Genomic DNA, 20637 nt, shown 5'->3' with positions numbered 1-20637 from the left:
TTCTTGTGAAAATTATGATTAACCAATTCCTTCTATGACTTCTTAGTTCATACTAGTTATGTATAAACCAATATCGGATACACAGTTAATTGTGTGGATCTTCCCTAAAGCCCCAACCAAACAAGGAACATGGAATGAGGTGGAAACCACACATTCCACAGTCTATCAGGTATTCTTCATACATAACCTGGATACATAAACTAAGGAGTCATGGAATTAATAATGAATGTTCGTTAGTTGAATAACAGACCAACTGTTTGTAAAGTACCGATATTTACTCTGGAAAATCCTATAATTTCCCTAAGTGTACGTGATTGAATTATCTGTTCCAAATCGTGGAATGTAAGTATCTACCATACTTATGTTGTTTAAGTATTGTTATGTTTGAAAATCTTCTAATGAAAACCTTTGTATAGAAACCATTGTATGAAAACCATTGTATAGTAGTCTTATTACATAAATAAGACCAGTTGATAACGTGTTGTTCTGTATCCCGTAAGTAATAGTCGATTGTGTGATTCTGCCCTAAGCCACAACCAAACAAGGAACAGGAAATGAGGCGGAAATTACACATCCCACTACAAGTTGGATGTTAATTTCATATTACCCTAATGTACATACTAAGTAACCACATAGTTACTAACCCTGTTGAATGTTTGTTAGGTATATTATGACGTGAACGAATCATTGTTTCACCTGTGGATTCTTATAACCATACTATGGACGATCAACATTTTGACATATTCGGACATCGTGAAAATGACGTTTGTCACCCTAGGCATGCTTGCCTAACTGTAGCTAGCAGTTCAGGTGTGGGATTATCACTCTCGTATAGATCTATACGCAAACTCACGCTCTCCCTCCAGGAGACTATGGTTATAAGACATCTCACGTTGTAGTTCTCTCAATGAATTCACTGATAATACTATGAAAACCTATTTTGTTATTTGCATGAATATCTATAAAATCATATCTTTTATTTTATAACTCATAAGTTTGTTCCTTTGTCCTGAAAACTGTGTTTGCAAAGTTTGTGTCATAACATGTTTATAAAACTGTCCGCAAAACTATGTTCATCATGTTTAGTAAGTTCTATGTTTATTGTATACCAATGATAGGAAGATATAATAAACCATATTATATTTTTAAACACAATATTTACTTGTGCTTTTACTTGTATCCCCCCTAAAACATTAAAAACTCGGAAAATATAGGGGCATGAACTCACCTCAGGTGAGTGATTTTGTATGAAGATCGATATGAATGTTGAGTGTCAAGTGAAGCCTCGAACACAATTGGACCCTATTTAACATGAAATGACACATATATGATTCAAATTAGGGTATTTTACGATTAGATATGATAGGAAGCAACCCTAAGGACTTGGAAACACTTGAACTAAGAGTTAAAACCATATGTGATTGAGTGAGGGAGGTGTACAACCATCCTATGGTTGTGTACAACCATGGGTGTACGGTCGTACACTCATGGAGAGGGGTGTTTTTGAGCTGTTTCCAAGGTCCTAACTAGTATCTAAGAAGTGTTCTAGGTCCCATGCTTAGTTGTATTGGAAGTTTGAGGCCAAAAATGATCATCAAAGTGGGTGTACGACTCTAAGATGTGTGTGCGGCCGTACAAAGGGGTGTGCGACCGTAGACTCTTCATGCTCATGCCCAAGTTGTTGAATTTTAAGTGCATCAGGGCTAAGATCATGTCCAACTAGAAGATAGGGGTCAAACTCTCACTTTGGAGAGCCTTTAGGTGGGTGTACGACCAACCCTATGAAGGTGTGTGGCCATACTCCTTCAAAGGATGACGAACAAAGGTTGAAACATGAAAAATCAAAAGGTCTTTCAAGTATAGCAAGCTAGGGGATGAACTACTTGTGTTTTTAAAGCCTTTGGAGGGTTCCCGGTTGAAGAATCCAGAGAGAGAAAGTAGTGGTGTGCAGCTCGAGGGAAGAAAGGAATGAAAGATTGGGTTCTACTCATATATATAGGGGTGGGTGACCCACCACCCTCGAGTGTGCGACCATGGGGTGGGTGTGTGGCTGCACACCCGTGTGTACGGCTGTACACTCCTCCTAAGAGTGTGTATGGCCCGATTTTGCTACTTTACGACTTGATAGCTCATCCCTAATCTCGACCTTGGTTGTACTCAAGCTTAGAACACTTAAATGAACCCTTAAACGATGTTAAAACTTAACGGAAACGAGTTTAACACTGATTAATTGATAGTTAAATAAGATAGAAGTTCCAGGTTGTCACACATATGATTGTATAAGGTCACACCTTAAGGAAGAAGACACTAATTGATTATTTATTTGTTAATTTGATTATAAATAAGGACTATCAACACTTGTATTTAATTGGAGAATTATTATTTTATGAACATAGTTATACTTAAGAGTATAACTAGATATTTAGATCATATGGTATAATTAAATAAGTTTTGTACAACATTTTGGATTTATAGAAGTTTACTAGGTTATATCATGTGCATTTATATCATGGGGTGTGTGTTGTTTGTTTGATTGATCATTACTCACGTATATCAAGTTCCTTATAAGTCATTGATTTCATTTAATGAATGTATGGGCTTTCATACTTGAGTGTAAGTACATAAAGAAGACTAAGGACTAAAACTAGCTAGTTTTTTTCTTCTTATTTTCAATTAAACCTAAGAGCAACATTGCTCATTCCCTTTCCTCTCTCATGCAATGTGTTATGAAGAACAATGTGTTATTTGTGCTTCTCCTTTTAAGACTAATTTGGTATTAGTTATTAAGGATTAATAAGTACCAAATACAAGTGAATACTAGCATATTTTATAGCTTGAAGACTTTTCGGTGGATACACATAGAGAGGCTCTACTTTGGGTCTTTGCCTCACATCATCAACTTCCAATCTATCATGAGAATAAAAGACTTTAAAGGTTGTAATCTTTTCTTTCTGTGGTCAATTTTAATCTTTCCTTTGATTGCAAGATGATCATTGGTAGGAAATAAACTAGTTTATGATATTCAATTTAAAATATTTCCGTTGATAAACTCGTAGTTTTCAAAACTATTTTTTAATATAAATCAAATAATTTTGTGAATAAAAGTTTTGTAATTACTGGGATTGAAAATTCGATTCATAATGATTTTAATAAGTTCTACCATAGATTTAAAAGTTAAAATAGTGGATGAAAATGGAACGTGTCAATATGAATTTAAACTATAAATTTTATTAATACGGTAATGCTAATATCAAACCTCTTAAAATCTTAACCACCAAACATACTAATATATATATATATATATATATATATATATATATATATATATATATATATATATATATATATATATATATATATAATACAATGAGGACTCAAGTTTCAATGAAGACTGCGAGGACAATTCTTGTTCAATTAAGCTCATTAAGGGCATTTAAGTCAAAAAAATATTTGGAATGGGTTGGGCCAAAACCTAAGGCAGTCTTGTGCTGCTCTAAACAAAAATCTATATAAATGTCTTCTTGATGGCTTAAAATTGAAGTGAGTTATTAGTCATACAAGAAACAAAATTTTCTATTGAATGAGATTTTCTATTGAATGAGATTTTTTTCTCATCGATCAGATATTTCTTATTAAATCAGGCTAGTATAACTCAACTTTATTCATGGATTTGTTCATCGATCAAAGATTCTTTATTTACCAACATTGAACTTTTAATACTCGATCATACGAACCACAATTTCAAATCATGAACCAAAAATGTTTTTTTTTCTTCTATTTTTTTTTGGCAATGGTGTTGATTAACACTTAAAAACTTTGTGAATCTATGAAAATTTTGATTGATATTTACATTTACATTGAAAATTCAAAACATTCTTTGAAGAAATTCATTATATGAATCACGAACCAAACAAATGCTTTTTTTTTTTTTTTTTTTCTAATAATGATGTTTTTATATGGATTCTATATGTTTTTAAGAAGATCTAGTGCAAATATTAAATGATAAAAGGGTTACCAACTTATATTTAATGATGTCTTATAGGTGTTTGATGAAATACATAAGAGACCTCACGATTTTTCTACTTATGTTCATCTTTCCTAGTGTAGATTTGTGTTTAGTGGGTCTCTTTGGGATTACTTTTCTTTAGTTATGTGTGTGTGTCTATATATATATATATATATATATATATATATATATATATATATATATATATATATATATATATATATATATATATATATATATATATTGGTTTTATTGTGTCATTTGTTGGATGATCTAATTGTTCAACTTGATCTATAATTAATGCTTTTGTGTTTAAAATTTTATGTCTAGATAAGTTTGTTTGTAGTGGTTTCTCTTAGGTGGTCTAGATGGTTATTTTGAAATTACGTAAAATCTATATTTAAATTAAATTATTTTATAGAATTAAGAAACATATTTCTTAGTTTAGTTATTCTATAACACTCATAGTCTTCATCAAAATCCAATTCTATAAAGTTATAATAAGTATAGAGTAGAACATTACCTTGAAGAATTACTTGAAATTTCATAAGTAAAATGTGTCACGCCATCAACTTTGTTATACATGACGATATTATTTAAAAGACTTTATGTAACGGTACTAATTATTGTATTATCTTCACTGTTTGAAAACTAAAGCATTAGTTATGGATCAAATTTTAGAAGATATAGAATCTATAATAGATATTGATGCTAGAACAATTGAAAATAAAAAAACAACATAATCAGAAAACTATATTGAAGGTAAATGGTTTTCTTATTAATGATTTTTTTTATAAGATGCTTCTTTGAAACATTGAAATATAGATCTGCATATGGAAATATTGGATCTTCATCTTCTTATAGACGTGATCCATTGAGAATAAATAAAAAATTCTATAAAGAAGATGATAATTAATGACAATATCATAAGGTATTTGAAAAGCTTTTCTAAAATATTGATGTTCTTTAAGCACACAACCTGCTTGTATTAATGCTTATATGAGTTGTGAGTGAGTGATTTCATACTCTTCACTTACACTGTTTTTTGTTCTTCATGTGAAATTTATAAATCTATAAGATGTTTAAGATGAAAGGGTGATTAAATGTAGATTGTGGGTGTGTGTAGAAAAAAAGCTGATTCTAAAAAGAAACCCATATTGGTAAAAATGATTTGTAAATGGATAAAAATATGTTTGAGTAGATCAGATTTAGTTAATGTTGGACTAGTTATCTATACCACTAAAGCATAAACATGTAATATCATTGCTACTTGTTTATATTCTAGTTTTTAATATTTGTATTTGGAGCATTATGTTTTGGATCATAGCATGTTCATCTTATAAAAACTATGGAAATTAGATCTTATCATTGTTTTTTTATACTCTTTGCAATTAGATCATATCACTAATTTTTTTATCACATTATTTGTAGAATTGGATCATAAAATGTTTTGGATCATAAAATATTCGGATCATACACAGTTAGAATTAAATCATTGTATTGACTGATTTGTAACATTTCTATCATAAGTTATTTGCATCATATCATTCTTGAATCATAACATATCGAATCATATATTTTTGAATGGTATAATCCTTAATCTATCATTTTATGGTGTTATTTATCATGATATATCATTTATGAAACCCCTAGTTATGCGTAGATGAGATATCTTCCCTAATAACTAGGTGTATGTTTTGAAATTGTATTACTAATTAAGTATAGTGTTTATTAGGAAAACTTTTAGAACATGTGCTTTTATAACAGATTTTTATTATACGCTCCCATCAGTGAGTTCTTTATTCTCTAGCAAGATGGAAACCTTTCATTAAGCAATCGTCTTTTTGTTTCGGGAAACAGTCTTTATATTTTCACATCGTCGATATCAAATGTTGTATAGGCTTAGAAAAATATCTATAACTTCCTTATTTGTGTTCTTGAATATGCCTCACCTCCTAGAGATCTTGAGTTTGAGCTTGATATGCACAGGGGAAATGGTCTGACTTATAATGTTGATATGTTGTTGAAGCCCAAAGTCAAAGTATTAATGTAATTTAACAATATCTACATCTTCATTTTGTATATCAAAATGGATGTCATGCTCTATATTTTTAAGATGTTCATGCGTTTGAACTTATGTATTCTGACTAATACATTGAAGATAATTGCTTATTATTTAGTTATAATATATGTGGCTTTATTCTTTGAATTACATCATCTATTACAAGAATTTGTTCATATCAGGTTTATATACATGGTATAAGGCAAATATATATACAAAAAAAATGGTTATATGGTTTTAATTATATTATTTTAAATTATATCATTTTGAGCCAGATGATTTTTTTATCATGCCATTTGAATCATGAGCGGTTTTTCATATATGTTTTAATTAGAGTAAATTACACGAATGGTCCCTATGGTTTAGGGTAATTTATGTGTTTGGTCCCTAACTTATTTTTCGAACTCGGAAAGGCCTTACTGTTTGTTTTTGTCTTACCTAAAAAGACTGTTTTACCTTTAATCGTGTAATTAGAGTAAATTACACGAATGATCCCCGTCTTACCTAAAAAGACCGTTTTACCCTTAATTTTTTAATCTATTTAACTAAATACACCCCCAAACCCATCCCTTTCACCTTACTTTATCCACCCTACAATTTTTCCCTATTTAAATTATAGTATTTCTAGGTAAAATAGGGACAAAACGCGTAATAAAAACAAATAGTATGGACCAAGCACGTAACAAAAAAAAAAAACAGTAAAGACCTTCCGAGTTAAAAAAAATAAGTTAGGATTAAGCGCGCAAATTTACCCCTAACCATAGGGACCATTCGTGTAATTTACTCTTTTAATTAGTAATAGTTTCGGTTTTAATTATACCGAATGTATATATACAAAGAAAATAGTTATATCATGTTTATAAACAACTTATAATGCAAATATATATACAAAGAAAATAGTTATATGGTTTTAATTATATTATTTTGAATTATATCATTTTGAACAAGTTGGTTTTTTTATCATACAATTTGAATCATGAGTGGTTTTTCATATATGTTTTAATTAGTAATAGTTTCGGTTCGTAACATAATTTGGGTCATAACATGTTTTGGATCATAATAATAAACTAGTTTGTCCTTTTCAATAGTGCGATACTTAGAATAATAGTTTGATTCACAAAATTTATGATCAAATATTTAAGATGTACAATGATTAGATCCATAATATAAGATGAATCATAAAATTTTGAAACAATACTATATGATCTAAAATTCCTAATTAAAAAGTTATGGTAGAAAAAGTTATATATGATCAAAGCCGGAAAATGTATCTTAGCAAAATTTATAATCCATGCATTACTAAAGTCGGAGAAAAGCAGGAGAATGTATCTTAGCAAAATTTATAACCCGAAAAAAAAAATCAATATAATATTGTTTCTTAAAGAACCTGACACAAAAATCATTTGCTAATAGCACCCAAAAACAAAAATATCCATGATTCATTAACAACAACGAAATGAACAATCTGTCTTCAAATACACACAAACCACAAACTATAAAACTACGATTCATGTAATCCTAACTTGAACTTCTTTCATATTCACTTCAATATAAATCTTCTTCTTGCAACTTGAAAAATTATCAAAATCTTCCGAAATCGTCAAAAGCTAGATTTGCACATATTAAAATCAAACATCTTTGCAACATATTTCTTCGTTAACACAACATATTGTAGGACTTGATCATCACATTCAATTTATACTTCAGCCTCAAGAGGCCTCAATAGTATCAGCTCTGCCACCACAATATGCTTCCATACAACAATAAGAAACAACTCATAGTCAACATTTTTATTTTTCATGGGAGTGGCATAAAGTTTCAGACCACATGAAAGTTCTTTATCTTTCTAAGTTGATATTTTTGGAAGAGACAATCTATGCCTTTTCTTTAGAGAATTTTTATATACCTTTTTTTTTTTAGAATTTATACATAGACAAAAAAAAATGTAAACATAAGATCTACAATAAACAATTTGAACGTGACCTACAATAACCAAATTAACAATATGATATAATCATCAAAATATGATACATTATAAGAAATATAATAAATCATCGAGTAACAAAAAAATATCAAAACTTATTAACCGGACTAAAAAAAATCTAATGATCCACAATAAGTAAACGATCAATAATTAGTATATGTTCCAAATAAACATAAGATACAATCATCAATCTATGATTCAGAAAATAAGAAACGTAATCATATGATCCAATATAAAAAGAGAAAATGACAAAAATAGCTAATTATACTAATTACATTACAAAAATAGCCAAAAAAATTGAAATTGCAAAAATAACTCTCAATTTCGCAGATGAAATTGCCCATCTGCGAAATGACCATTCGCAGGTGTGTTTTTTTTTTTTCTATATATATATATATATATATATATATATATATATATATATATATATATTGAAAATGTAGGGTAAAAATCGCAGATGGAATAGCCCCATCTGCGATTTAATCTCATTCCATCTGCGAAATTGTCATTCCATCTGCGAAAATGTAGGGTAAAAATCGCAAGGTAGATATGATTAAATGAACTAGGATTAACAAAAAACATATGATTCACAATAAGCATATGATTCAATTATAAACAATTAAACCTAAACAAATAATTTGACAATATCATCAAGTAACAAAAACAAAATTATCATAATTGTTTAAATGAACTATGATTACAAATTTTGCATATAACTTACGTAACAATCATGAGTTTATGTAGTAACATGCATTTAAAACCAAACAACGTAAAAATATATAACTTACAGTAACAAAAGCAAAGAAAACAGTTAATGGATAAAAATGTCTAACTGATTAATTTTAACAAAAAAACAATGCTTATTGTTATAAGAAGCTACATCATATATCACATATAAATAAAAGAAACCAACAAGCAAATGTTCAATAATTGAAAGTTTATAGGATATGGTTTCTATGAGACATTAGATGGAACACCTTGTAAGCATCATCACATTCAATTTGATTTATGAACACCATCATCAACAAATGTTTTTAACTTAAATGACAACAAAAAAATCTTACAATAAAGTAACTAAAGACCAAATACGTTTCTGAAACTAGGGTTTTAAAGAACAAACTATGAACAACAAGAAAATCTTCAAGAATCCAAAATTTCTAGAAAATTGATTCTTTTAGACATTTGATCGAACACCTTGTAAGCATCCTAAGATTCAAGTCCATTTATGAATACAAACATGAGTTTAGGAAGAACTAATCATCAACAAATATTTTTTAAACTTAAATACCAACAAAAAACCAAGCAATGAAGTAAAAAGATAACAAATAGTTTTATGGAACTAGGGTTTTAAAACGGAAAAAACAAAGAACATTATTTAAAAAGCAAATAACTTACCTGCTTTTTGAAGAGGAAACTTGACAATCATATCCTTGAAAATTTTACCCTTAAGAGGAAAGCCACAAAAAGTATGTGTTATTCACGAAAATGTCACCGCTCCTAATTAAAAGAAATACAAAATTTGAAAAAACCACGAACAGTGGTTTTTTTAGATGAAATGTTTAGATTTGTCCTCCTAGTCCTTATTGGTGTCTTCATCTTAAAATATATATATATATAAAAGACTTTGTACCAATACTCAAACATAATTATTTAATTGGTATGATATCACCAATTCAAGATGTTGGTTACCATACATATTTCTTACCAATATATTTTGATTCGGTTGGTAACATATTTGTCATTTCTATCAAAAGTTGTATAATTTTGTTCTATCGAAAGTTGTATAATTTTGGAATAAACACTAAATAGTAGTTTGGAAAAACTTTGTGAAAGGATTTTTTTTTCTTATCGGAGAAAATGTTTGTGAAGTGTTTTATCGAGTATCCTTGGAAATGTAGTTCTCAAATAAAAAAAATATTGTAGTAATATGATGTGATATTTTTGTAAAGACCCATTAGCAAATCTTTTTTTAACATTAACTCCTATAAATAAATTTAATAAAAGTTTAATGTGGCAAAAGAAAAACATAATTAAAAATTAATAATGCCCAAAAGAAAATTTAAAGATTTACAATTTTATATATATATATATATATATATATATATATATATATATATATATATATATATATATATATATATATATATCGCTATTCTAATAAATGAATATTTTTAATCTTCTTTTACCAAGTGTCACTCTAATACAACTCCTCATTATTATTATGTCATGTAACATGTAGATATATTAGGCAACTCATTTCAAAATTCAAACTTACATTTTCTAATTATATGTTAAATTTGAAGTTATAATAACTTTAAAATTTTGATATATCTCTTAATTAATAATTTATTTAAAATGACTTATTTAAAATAACTAATTAATAATTATAATTTTTTATTATAAAAGTTTAACTAATTTTATAACCGTAGTTCCCACGAGTTATAACCTAATATATATATATATATATATATATATATATATATATATATATATATATATATATATATATATATATATATATATTGTAAATTTAATCTATCCTCTTTAATAAATAAAAATAATTTTGTCACATGTCACTCTGTTATTAACTTGGACACATGTCATTTTTTGGTATTTTTGAATAATTGTTTTTTCCATTTGTCATTTTTTTTTATATATTTTTTTAATTAACACATCATATTTACACCCCAATTAGTAATTATCTTAATTGAAAATAACCAATAAATTACAATATTAGTACTCATATAGTATTTAATATGAATCTTTTTAAATTTTAAATTTCAAATCTATAATTTTAGATTTAAATAAAATTTTGTTTAAACTTTCATATTTAACTTTTTGGTTTATCAAACCGGTATAACATACAAGTTTCATACCTAGTATTATAACATATATTATTAGATGATTATATCCAAGAAAATATAAATGTTCACATGTAGTTAATTTCAGATTAATTACTATATTATAAAGAAAATACTTTCCTTATCTTTGATCGAAAGAGTATTAGAACGGGCTTCAGCATCCATGTTGTATCAATTATTAGTGTTCAAATATGATGTCATTTGTACCTCTTATATTATATACATACGTTATTGTGTTTAAAAATCATTTAAAAGTTAATAACAGCCTAAAGAAGTTCAAAAGATAAAAGTTAGTTTTAATATATATTTTTAATCATATAAACCTGAATCTATAATTTAATATTACAAGCAATAATACCATTCTAACTAAATGAACTACCAAAATGCTTCTAGCCCAGTGATATTAGTTATAGCTCTCTTTTTTTGAGGTCGATGGTTCAAATCCCGTCATGGACATAGATGATATGCTAAGAGTAAATTATATTTGTCGGTAAAAAAAGTAAATGAACTAAAAAATGCATATCATTCAAACTTAAAGGATTAAATTGTAAAAAAAAAGGTTCTAAACCTATTAAAACATCGAATTCTCCAAAAACGAAAATAATAGATAAAACACCAAATTTGATGTATATGATGAGTTTTGATGTTCGGTTAGTGATGCTTTTACAACATGTACATGCACACAACTTCCATAATTTTAATATCCTTTCAAAAGCATTTCAGTATTTAATATACATCCATAGAGACACAAGGAAAATAAAGTTAGATTGCATTTGACATGTTTATTTTGAAAACGACAAATTGTATTAAAAAGAACCCCCGAACTAACAAGTAACTAGCGAGCGCCCAAAAGTACAAAACAAGAATAACAAGAAAGTAAAACAATTACATGAATTGAGATACAGAGGAATTAAACTTAAAAAGAGAAGAACCTATTCATTCCCGCAAATTCCACCATTGCCCCTGCACTTCAACCAAAAGAACACCAAAGACTTGACTGTCATTTGACATGTATTAAACATGTCTATCAACAAAAATCTTTATTATTATTTTTTTCTCACATAAAAAGTTGGAACAAAGGCGATAGACTCACATTGTTGATCTTTCTCATTTGACATGTTTCGTTTGGTTATGTCTCATGTACCAATTACCAAACACAACTCAAAGGTAAGATGATATTCACACATTGTAAAAATGACAAACTAGCATAATCACATATCATACTCAATCATGAAACTTTTCCTGAACTCATAGAAGTAATTAAAAAAAAGATCTCAAAGAAGTTCATGGGCTACAAGCTTTTATTGCTAAAGGAATTGGAAAACCCTCGACACTTTCCAAAATTTTGATCTCATCATAAAAAGATTGTAGCTTTTCAAAGATAGAGTGTACCGAAGTCAAAGATTTCAAATCTTTTCTATTGTTTATGGGGGAGGTTAACTTATGGTACATTGAGAGAAGCAAACAATCATACATTTATCCATACGTGAGATCACCCTCAGGTTTTGTGTAGTCAAAAGGTTCGGTTTTGCTAAATCGTTGATATCCCGTCTCAAAGTATTTATCATACACCAATAATCAATCACATGCGGTCAAAGGATTTCAAAAAAGGCCAAGATATATGTTATGTGTATAACTTGTTAAATGAGAAGTCACGTTAGTATTAAAACATGTTAAACCGGAAATAAAGGCTCTATTCTTGTGAAAATTTCTTCCAAAAATTGTTGGCTTTCATTAACAGAAATTAACTATAGTAGTTTAGTCAACATATAATGGCTTTTATGTATATTTCCCTTAAATAAATATTTGAGAAAATAATTGTATACTTTGAGAAATTAAATGTTATAGTAAATTAGGTTAAATTTGTAAAATGGTAATGAGAAAGTTTTATTAAAAAATCAAACATAATAATAGTCCATTAAAAACAAATAATGAAATATATGTTTTATTTATATTGAGAAAAAATATTGTAATTTAGTTAGAAAAAAAAAGATTTGAGTCACTAAATCGAATGTTTTAAAAAAAATGATCTATCACATAAGATAAACAACTTTTTTTCATTCCATTAGAACTATTCATTTACAATGTTTCCGATTCCATCATGAAACTCTACTTAATTTTTTTTTTCTATTCCAATAAAATTATCATTAGTTAAACAACAAATTGTTATTAAAAACCAAGGTTGGCAAGATCAGGATCCTACGTAGGATCGTTGTTTGGTTTGTAAGATCGGAATCGGGATCCTAAGATCCCACAAAATAAAACATAATTTTAATTAATAATTTTTAAACATGAAAAATATTTCAAATATTTAATTTTTCGTTTAAAAGTTATAAAGACTTCAAAATATTAGTCATAAGACACAACACAAAATGATAAATAGTAAATTAATAAAGAGTAAAAGACATAAAGTGGTAAATCTAATTTTCAGTTGCAAAAAAAAAAAATCATGGGATGGTAGGATCAGATCGGATCTCGATCCTACGATCCTACTTACGATCTTACGATCCTACCTCAAATACGATCTGTTTACGATCCGGATCGATTTTCATTCCTAGGATCGTAGGATCGTCAGAATCGCGATTTTGACAACCATGTTAAAAACTAACCTCCGCCACTCGTCGGTTATTTTCCTTTGCATGCCTATCCACAGCTCTATAAAGTCGATCTAAGGCTCTTCATAGCTCTATAAAGTCGATCCAAGGTATACAAAATCAATCCATACATACATTGTGCATCTTTATCCTCCAAAAAGAACACAATAAGCTCATAAATTTTGACTTATTAATAAAATAAATAAGTTTTTTACCGGCCCTGATTAATGCACTTTTGGAACTGCATGATTTTTTTTCTCAACTTCCACAATTACTAGTCATCTCTTTGCACTCAAGTAATTTTCCCTTTGCCATGTACCCTTGTGTCCTGAGACAAAGGAATTACAATATAATTGCAGGCATTTTCGTTTTCCAATAAATAAATAAGTAAATACATAAAAGGAATAACATAAGTGAATTCCTTCTACCCATTCTTAGTGAAATCCATTAACACAGAACTTAAAGGACTCTGTCGAAATTGAATTCTATCTATTAAATGGAATCCCAAATTCTAGTTTCGACAATTTTTTTTGGGTCCAACAACCAAATAAGCCCTTAATAGTAGTGGCAGATTCATAGATCAAGCTAAACCTTAACTACTAATAAAGCATAGGATGAGCAGGTGTAGATAGGCCTGGACAAAAATACCGGTTAACAAAACGAACCGGCCATTGAACTGAAAACCGGTTCTCCCCTGAACTGAACCGCCGCATAACCGAACCGTCAGTTTAAACCAATTTGCATTTTCAAATGTTAGAACCGGTTTAGAACCGGTTTACCACGACCCGGCTTGGAGAACCGGTTTTGAACCTCTTTTGGGTAGTTCATTATTCCTAGCATGCGCATGTGTGTTTTTGTTGATAATTCCAAAAAGTAGAAAAGTAGACTATAAGAGTGTAAATCATGCATGCATATGCCTCCATCATTCTTTTTTTTTTACCTTATCGATGCTCACTATAAACAAAAAGAAGAGACCGACAGCTCATATATAATATTAATAATGATAATGATAGCTTTCTTTTCTTATACAGCTCATATATATACATATATATATATGTAAGCTCTTTTTCTTTCTTATGGGTGTTCTTTATTTTGAATTTTCTTCTCTTTTTCTTTCATTAACATGTAAACTCTTCTTTTTTCATACCAACTCTTCATAAATATTTAGAATTGCCACAATCAATCTCAAGTATCAACACTTCTTTGTTTTTTATTTTTCTTTCTCTCTACTGTTTGCATGCACACCACCAAAACACATATATGCAATATGCTTACTGTTTTTATTTTTTTTCCCCTTTTTTTGCATGTGAAGTCATCGGTTTTGAGCATATTCTCCAAAACAAAAATTAATCCATTCGTATGTTACCCTTCTTTAGCCAAAAAACAAAACCAAAAAAGCAAATCAAGAAATAAACACGTCGGTTTTTTTGAACCGGTTTATCCTGAACCGGTTTGACGAAAACCGAACCGGTTTGCAAATGTTCGGATTATTTTGGTGGTGAACCGGTTTAGGGGTGAACCGGTTTTGACTTTGTTGACCTAAACCAAACCGGTTTTTTGAACTAGTCCGGTTCGAAAAAAAAAACCGGTTTGTGCAAACCTAGGTGTAGAGATTTTAATGAATATAAAATTAGTATTTCCTCGTTTAGCCTATGTTTTTTTCTAGGGCCGGTCCTGGTCATCAACATTATTTTGTGTATAAGAAGGAATTAGAATAAGATCTGATTTGATGTTGAAAATACTGAAACTCTCATTGTATATCACATGACCGGTTCAGTTTTAACAAAAGACAGGGGAGTAAATATGTTACGATTAGAATCTAGATAGGTAGACCAAAAATGTTATAAACACCAAAGTTGTAGGACCAAACATGTAATCTACTCTAAAACATAAAGGATTGTGTCTAGTGTAGTCAGGTTGCACTTGCAGATGGAAATTGCCGGCTCGCTAAGCTTCCAGAGGTAGAGGCAGAGGCAGGGATAACGATGAGGACCATGGAAGGGGTGGTTCTAAAGCTTCCTTCTTTTTCTCAACTCATCTCTCCTAACCATCTCTCCAATCGGACCTCCCTAAACTTCCGTTTCGGTTTCCCCAAATCATCATCATCTTCTTCTTCTTCTTCTTCTTCTTCTTCTTCTTCAACAGCTTCTCTTTCGGTTCCAGCTGCCGCACCCGTTTCTCTCGGACACTCGACACGACCCGATTTTGAAATTCTCCACCAGGTACGTAATTCCCCTTCAGACTTGTGGCTTCTATTTCCTTCTGGAAAAAATCGACAACTTGTTTGGTGGTAAATTTGCAAGCAACATCATCTTTGATTTGAATTCGTAAAAAGAAATACATTTGTTAAATTAAATGTTGGTTTGTTGGGGGAAAAGAAACTAAACACAAGGTAAAATAAGAAAGAACAGATTGATTCATTCTACTGATACATTAATTGAAGGCGAAATGCCTCTTAAACAGGCTACAGGAGTAACTCAAAAACTGGAGTAGTAACTAAAAAACAGGAACAACTTATTGACTGGACTATTTCTCCTTATTCTATGTTGACTAGATAACCTCAAGACATGTTTAAACGAGTCTTCATTCAAACTTGCAAACTCCTCCTAACTAACTGCAGACACAATCCTTTTGGTCATCAGGTTTGCAATTTGTTCTTCAGTTGTGCAACTCTCATGGCTGTACCATTCCTTTGAATGTGCAGTGCAATTGCTTATCAAATTTTTTGATTCATCAAGCCTTTCCAACTTGGACCTGTCACCCATTTCTTTTAAGCTTTCTTTCAATGTCAGTGTAAGTCATGAACCAGTAACTATCTTCTTCAGCCTACTTTGCTTTGCTTTGCCTCCTCCAGTTTTGGTTTATGTCCTTATTTATTCGACAGAATTAATTTACTTCTGCCTCTAAAACCTCCTCTTCCTGAATGTTGATCTCCCCCTTAATCCAAAATCCTTTTTCTTCTTCTTCTTTAGCTACACCTCTGTTGATGTTGATACGAGCCTCATGAATGATACCTTAACAGATCCTTGGATGATCATCATCATCATAGTCTCCAATACCAGTTTCCACAAAATCACAAACATCTTGAGACTTGAAAAAGTGTCCTCATTCCTCATCGTATGATTCTCTTTTGAAGATAGGTATATGTGGTTGTGACACATTGAGAGACCTTCAACTTGCTTCCATGTTTTCACTTTTCACAAAATGAAAGAGTGTTTACATTCAATGGAGTGAGCCATACCACTTTTGTTGGAGAAAAGAAGCTAAACACAAGGTATAATAAGAAAGAAAAGAACAGATTAATTCTACTACTGATACATTCATTGAAGGAGAAAGGCCTCTTAAATAGGCTACAGGAAAATATCTTCCTAACTCAAAAACTGGAGTACTAGCTAAAAACTAGGAGCAACTTATTGACTGAAATATTTCCTTATTCTATGTTGACAAGGTACCTTAAAAAATGTTACATTCGTATTTTCATATCAGTTCAGGTAAATTTGAATTTGAAAGTTCAAGTCTTTCATAACCTGTGGATCTGAGAGAGTAAAAGTAAAACATTGCTGTGCTTTACTTTGGATCCTAAAATTTTGAGTTCAAGTTTATGTTTGGGGTACAAGTTTATTATTGCAAATTTTACATTCGAGGTTTATTTATCAAACTAATTTGAGATTAAGGCCCATACCAATATAACATACCTTGTACTTTGGGAATTGGGAGTTCTACAAACTACAAAGAGGGAATTCTAATTTGTTGCTTAATCAATAATGTTGTTGAAGTTATTATGGATAATCAATAGATTTTAAGAAATCCTTTTGTGTTATGTTATCTTACAGAAAGTAAACAATGGATCAAAACTGGTTTACTTGGACAATGCTGCCACCTCACAGAAGCCTTCTGCTGTAATAGATGCTGTAAACAACTATTACAGATCATACAACTCTAATGTTCATCGCGGAATTCATTTCTTGAGGTAAATTTATTTTATTTATATACCAATTCATGATTTCTTAGATAATCATCTTTAAACACACACACACACACACACTTATTCGCTTCTTTAAGGATGTTACTATTGTATTTGAATTGTAGTGCAAGGGCAACAGATGAGTATGAAATGGCAAGGAAAAAGGTGGCATCATTTATAAACGCATCAGAGTCGAGTGAGATTGTGTTCACTAGAAATGCTACTGAAGCTATTAACCTTGTAGCTTATTCATGGGGCATTTCTAATTTGAAACCAAAAGATGAGGTGTGGTTATAGATTTTGGTATTAAATGTTAGTATACTTTCTTGTGGACAAAATAATGTTATGATACTGAACCTGTACTCTGCTAAGGGTTAAATGCTAAAAATATCAATCTACTTTGATTCTTTCAATTACACCATTGCAATTATAAGAAAAAAAAAAAAGAAAAAGGAAAGTAGAATGTGGTAAACTGGTAATAGAAAGAAATGAAAATAGGATACTATAATAAATAATAATTAATACACACGTAATTAATTGGAAACATGGTATTATTTCTTGCATATATCACCTATGCTAAACTTTTGCATTAATAAATACTTGCAGATTGTTCTCACAATTGCTGAACATCATAGTGCCATTGTTCCTTGGCAACTTTTATCTGAGAGGACAGGTGCAGTATTAAAATTTGTCAGTTTAACAGAAGATGAAGTGCCAGATGTCAAGATGCTACAAGAATTGCTTTCAAAGAAGACAAAATTAGTAGTTGTTCATCATGTTTCAAACATGCTTGGTATGCATTATCCCTACTACTGTTCTTTCACACAACAAAAAGATTTTAAATTGTACAAGAGCAACTTTAATATCTTCAAGATTCATGTTTATAGCAAGTTGTATACACTACTTTTTCACATAACAAAAGTAGTAACTTTAATATCTATAATAACATTATGTTGTGTGTAGCTTCTGTTCTCCCTATTAAAGATATTGCCCAATGGGCACATGATGTTGGAGCAAGAATATTGGTAGATGCTTGTCAAAGTGTACCACATATGGTGGTTGATGTCCAAAATCTTGGTGTTGATTTTCTTGTTGCTTCTTCTCATAAGGTGAGTTATAGTTTGTTTCTTTTAATAGATATAACTCAATTTTTGTTGGTAGTTTATGAAGTTAAGAGATAAACATGCTTCAGATGTGTGGGCCTACAGGCGTTGGTTTCTTGTATGGGAAAAGTGAGCTTTTGGCATCTATGCCTCCATTCTTAGGTAAGCTTTTAGGACATTATAGAGTCTTCATATTTAGTTTTTTATGTATATATAAATTTGGACGAAAAAACATTTTTTCTTGTTATGAGGAAAGGAAAAATAAAGAAAAACAGAATCTACTTTCATTATTTATTGATTCAGCCACTAAGTTATTATTTTTTTTATTGTTATATTAAGAGTTAAGTGAATCAATCGATAAAGAAAACAATACATCAACGGTTGAATTCGATAAAATGGTAAAATTATGTTGTGTGTGTGTGTGTTTTTTTGTTTTTTTGTTTTTTTGTTTTTTTTTTTTGTATTCTTCCTTGATATCAAAACTGGGAACTGGAAAAATAATTTAATAATCACTAAAGAAGATGATTAAGCATGAAATAGTGAAAGTAAGTTTTGTTTTCTGTATTTTGACCTGATATAAAAAAGTAGATAGGTGGCTAAAATTATGTTGTGTTTTTTTTTTTTTTTTTGTATTCTTCCTTGCTTTCTTTTTTATTAAATAATAAATATCTTTGCAGGTGGTGGTGAAATGATTTCTGAAGTTTTCTTGGATCATTCTACTTATGCTGACCCTCCATCCAGGTTAATTAATTAACGTTGATTTTGAATTAAAAATAGATAAATTTAACTTCTGAATTGATAAGTATTTTTTATTTTTATTATTAGATTTGAGGCTGGGACACCTGCAATTGGGGAAGCTATCGGTTTAGGGGCAGCAATTGATTATCTTTCTGAAATTGGCATGCAAAAGATTCATGATTATGAGGTCTCATTCATTTTTCCTATTCCATCATTTCTTAAATTTCTTCATCAATGAATTTTCATGACTTTTTTTTTCTTTTTCTTTTTTATATATATTATTAGTTCAATGTCAAGTTTTAACTTTTAACCCTACTTATGCTATACATTGTTTAATTATATTAAATGAAATTTTCATTTATAAAAGCTTATAATAAAAAGAAAATTGATTCTCAGGTAGAATTGGGTAATTACCTTTATGAAAACCTTCGTACGGTTCCTGGTGTTCGTATCTATGGACCAGCACCTTCACTAACTGTTGATCGTGCGGCTCTTTGTTCCTTCAATGTTGAGGGCCTTCATCCAACTGATATTGCCACTTTTCTTGATCAACAGGTATATTCAACCAAAATCTTCACTTTTACTTTCCATTTTATTTTATCCTCAAAATATCCAATACCATGAAACAAAACAAATAATTTGACAAAAATAATTATAATTTTTTGTTGTAAATGCCATCATTATCCTCGATTGAATCATAGTCCTAGTATTGTCATTGGACGTGACATGAAAAATTTCTAGGGCTATTTTTGATGATCAGGATAACAAGGACATTTATGTCTTTTGCACGTATTGAAGATCAAGAGCGAGTTTCTATCCCAACATGTTTCACCTTTTCTAATGGGACAAAAAGTTGCCAATTTGTGACATTGACATCAATCTCATTCCTAAGTCTAGTGCACACCAAATACCAATACTATGCAACCTCTTTTGTCCTGTTGTGATAAAAGGGGTGTGAAAAGTATAAGTAAAAAAGTGATGGTTTTAATTTTCAGCATGGAGTAGCTATTAGATCGGGGCACCACTGTGCTCAGCCACTTCATCGGTTCTTGGGGATAAATGCAAGTGCACGAGCCAGTCTTTATTTCTACAATACAAAACAAGATGTTGATGACTTTGTTCGGGCACTTGTTGACACCATTGCTTTCTTTAGCTCCTTTAACTAGATTTTAAATTTCTTGCATACGGTTTTATCCTTGTTTTATATAAATATTGAAATCTATAAATGTGTGGTTATATTTTGGTAATCTATTGAACTATACTAGATACCCAAAATTTAATTTATAATCGTTGTTATTTAGATATTACAATAAAAAAAAAAAAAA

At 29.8% G+C, this 20637-nt stretch overlaps 1 protein-coding gene across 1 annotated transcript; it reads left to right on the top strand.

Annotated features, from left to right (window-relative positions):
- Positions 1 to 15396: 15396 nt before the first annotated feature.
- On the top strand, positions 15397 to 20559 carry CPNIFS (chloroplastic NIFS-like cysteine desulfurase). Its single transcript, XM_078993346.1, has 10 exons — positions 15397 to 15729; positions 17341 to 17477; positions 17597 to 17756; positions 18078 to 18264; positions 18435 to 18580; positions 18664 to 18736; positions 19252 to 19315; positions 19400 to 19499; positions 19709 to 19867; positions 20308 to 20559. Exons 1-10 carry the CDS (start codon positions 15493 to 15495, stop codon positions 20476 to 20478), a joined length of 1434 nt encoding a protein of 477 aa, XP_078849472.1. The 5' UTR covers positions 15397 to 15492; the 3' UTR covers positions 20479 to 20559.
- Positions 20560 to 20637: the final 78 nt, after the last annotated feature.

This window comes from Lactuca saligna, chromosome 1 (assembly GCF_052625555.1).
Source record: "Lactuca saligna cultivar CGN05327 chromosome 1, ASM5262555v1, whole genome shotgun sequence".
Lineage (NCBI taxonomy): Eukaryota > Viridiplantae > Streptophyta > Magnoliopsida > Asterales > Asteraceae > Lactuca > Lactuca saligna.
The sequence above is the reverse complement of the archived record's forward strand: the minus strand, read 5'-3'. Positions and strand labels throughout refer to the sequence as shown.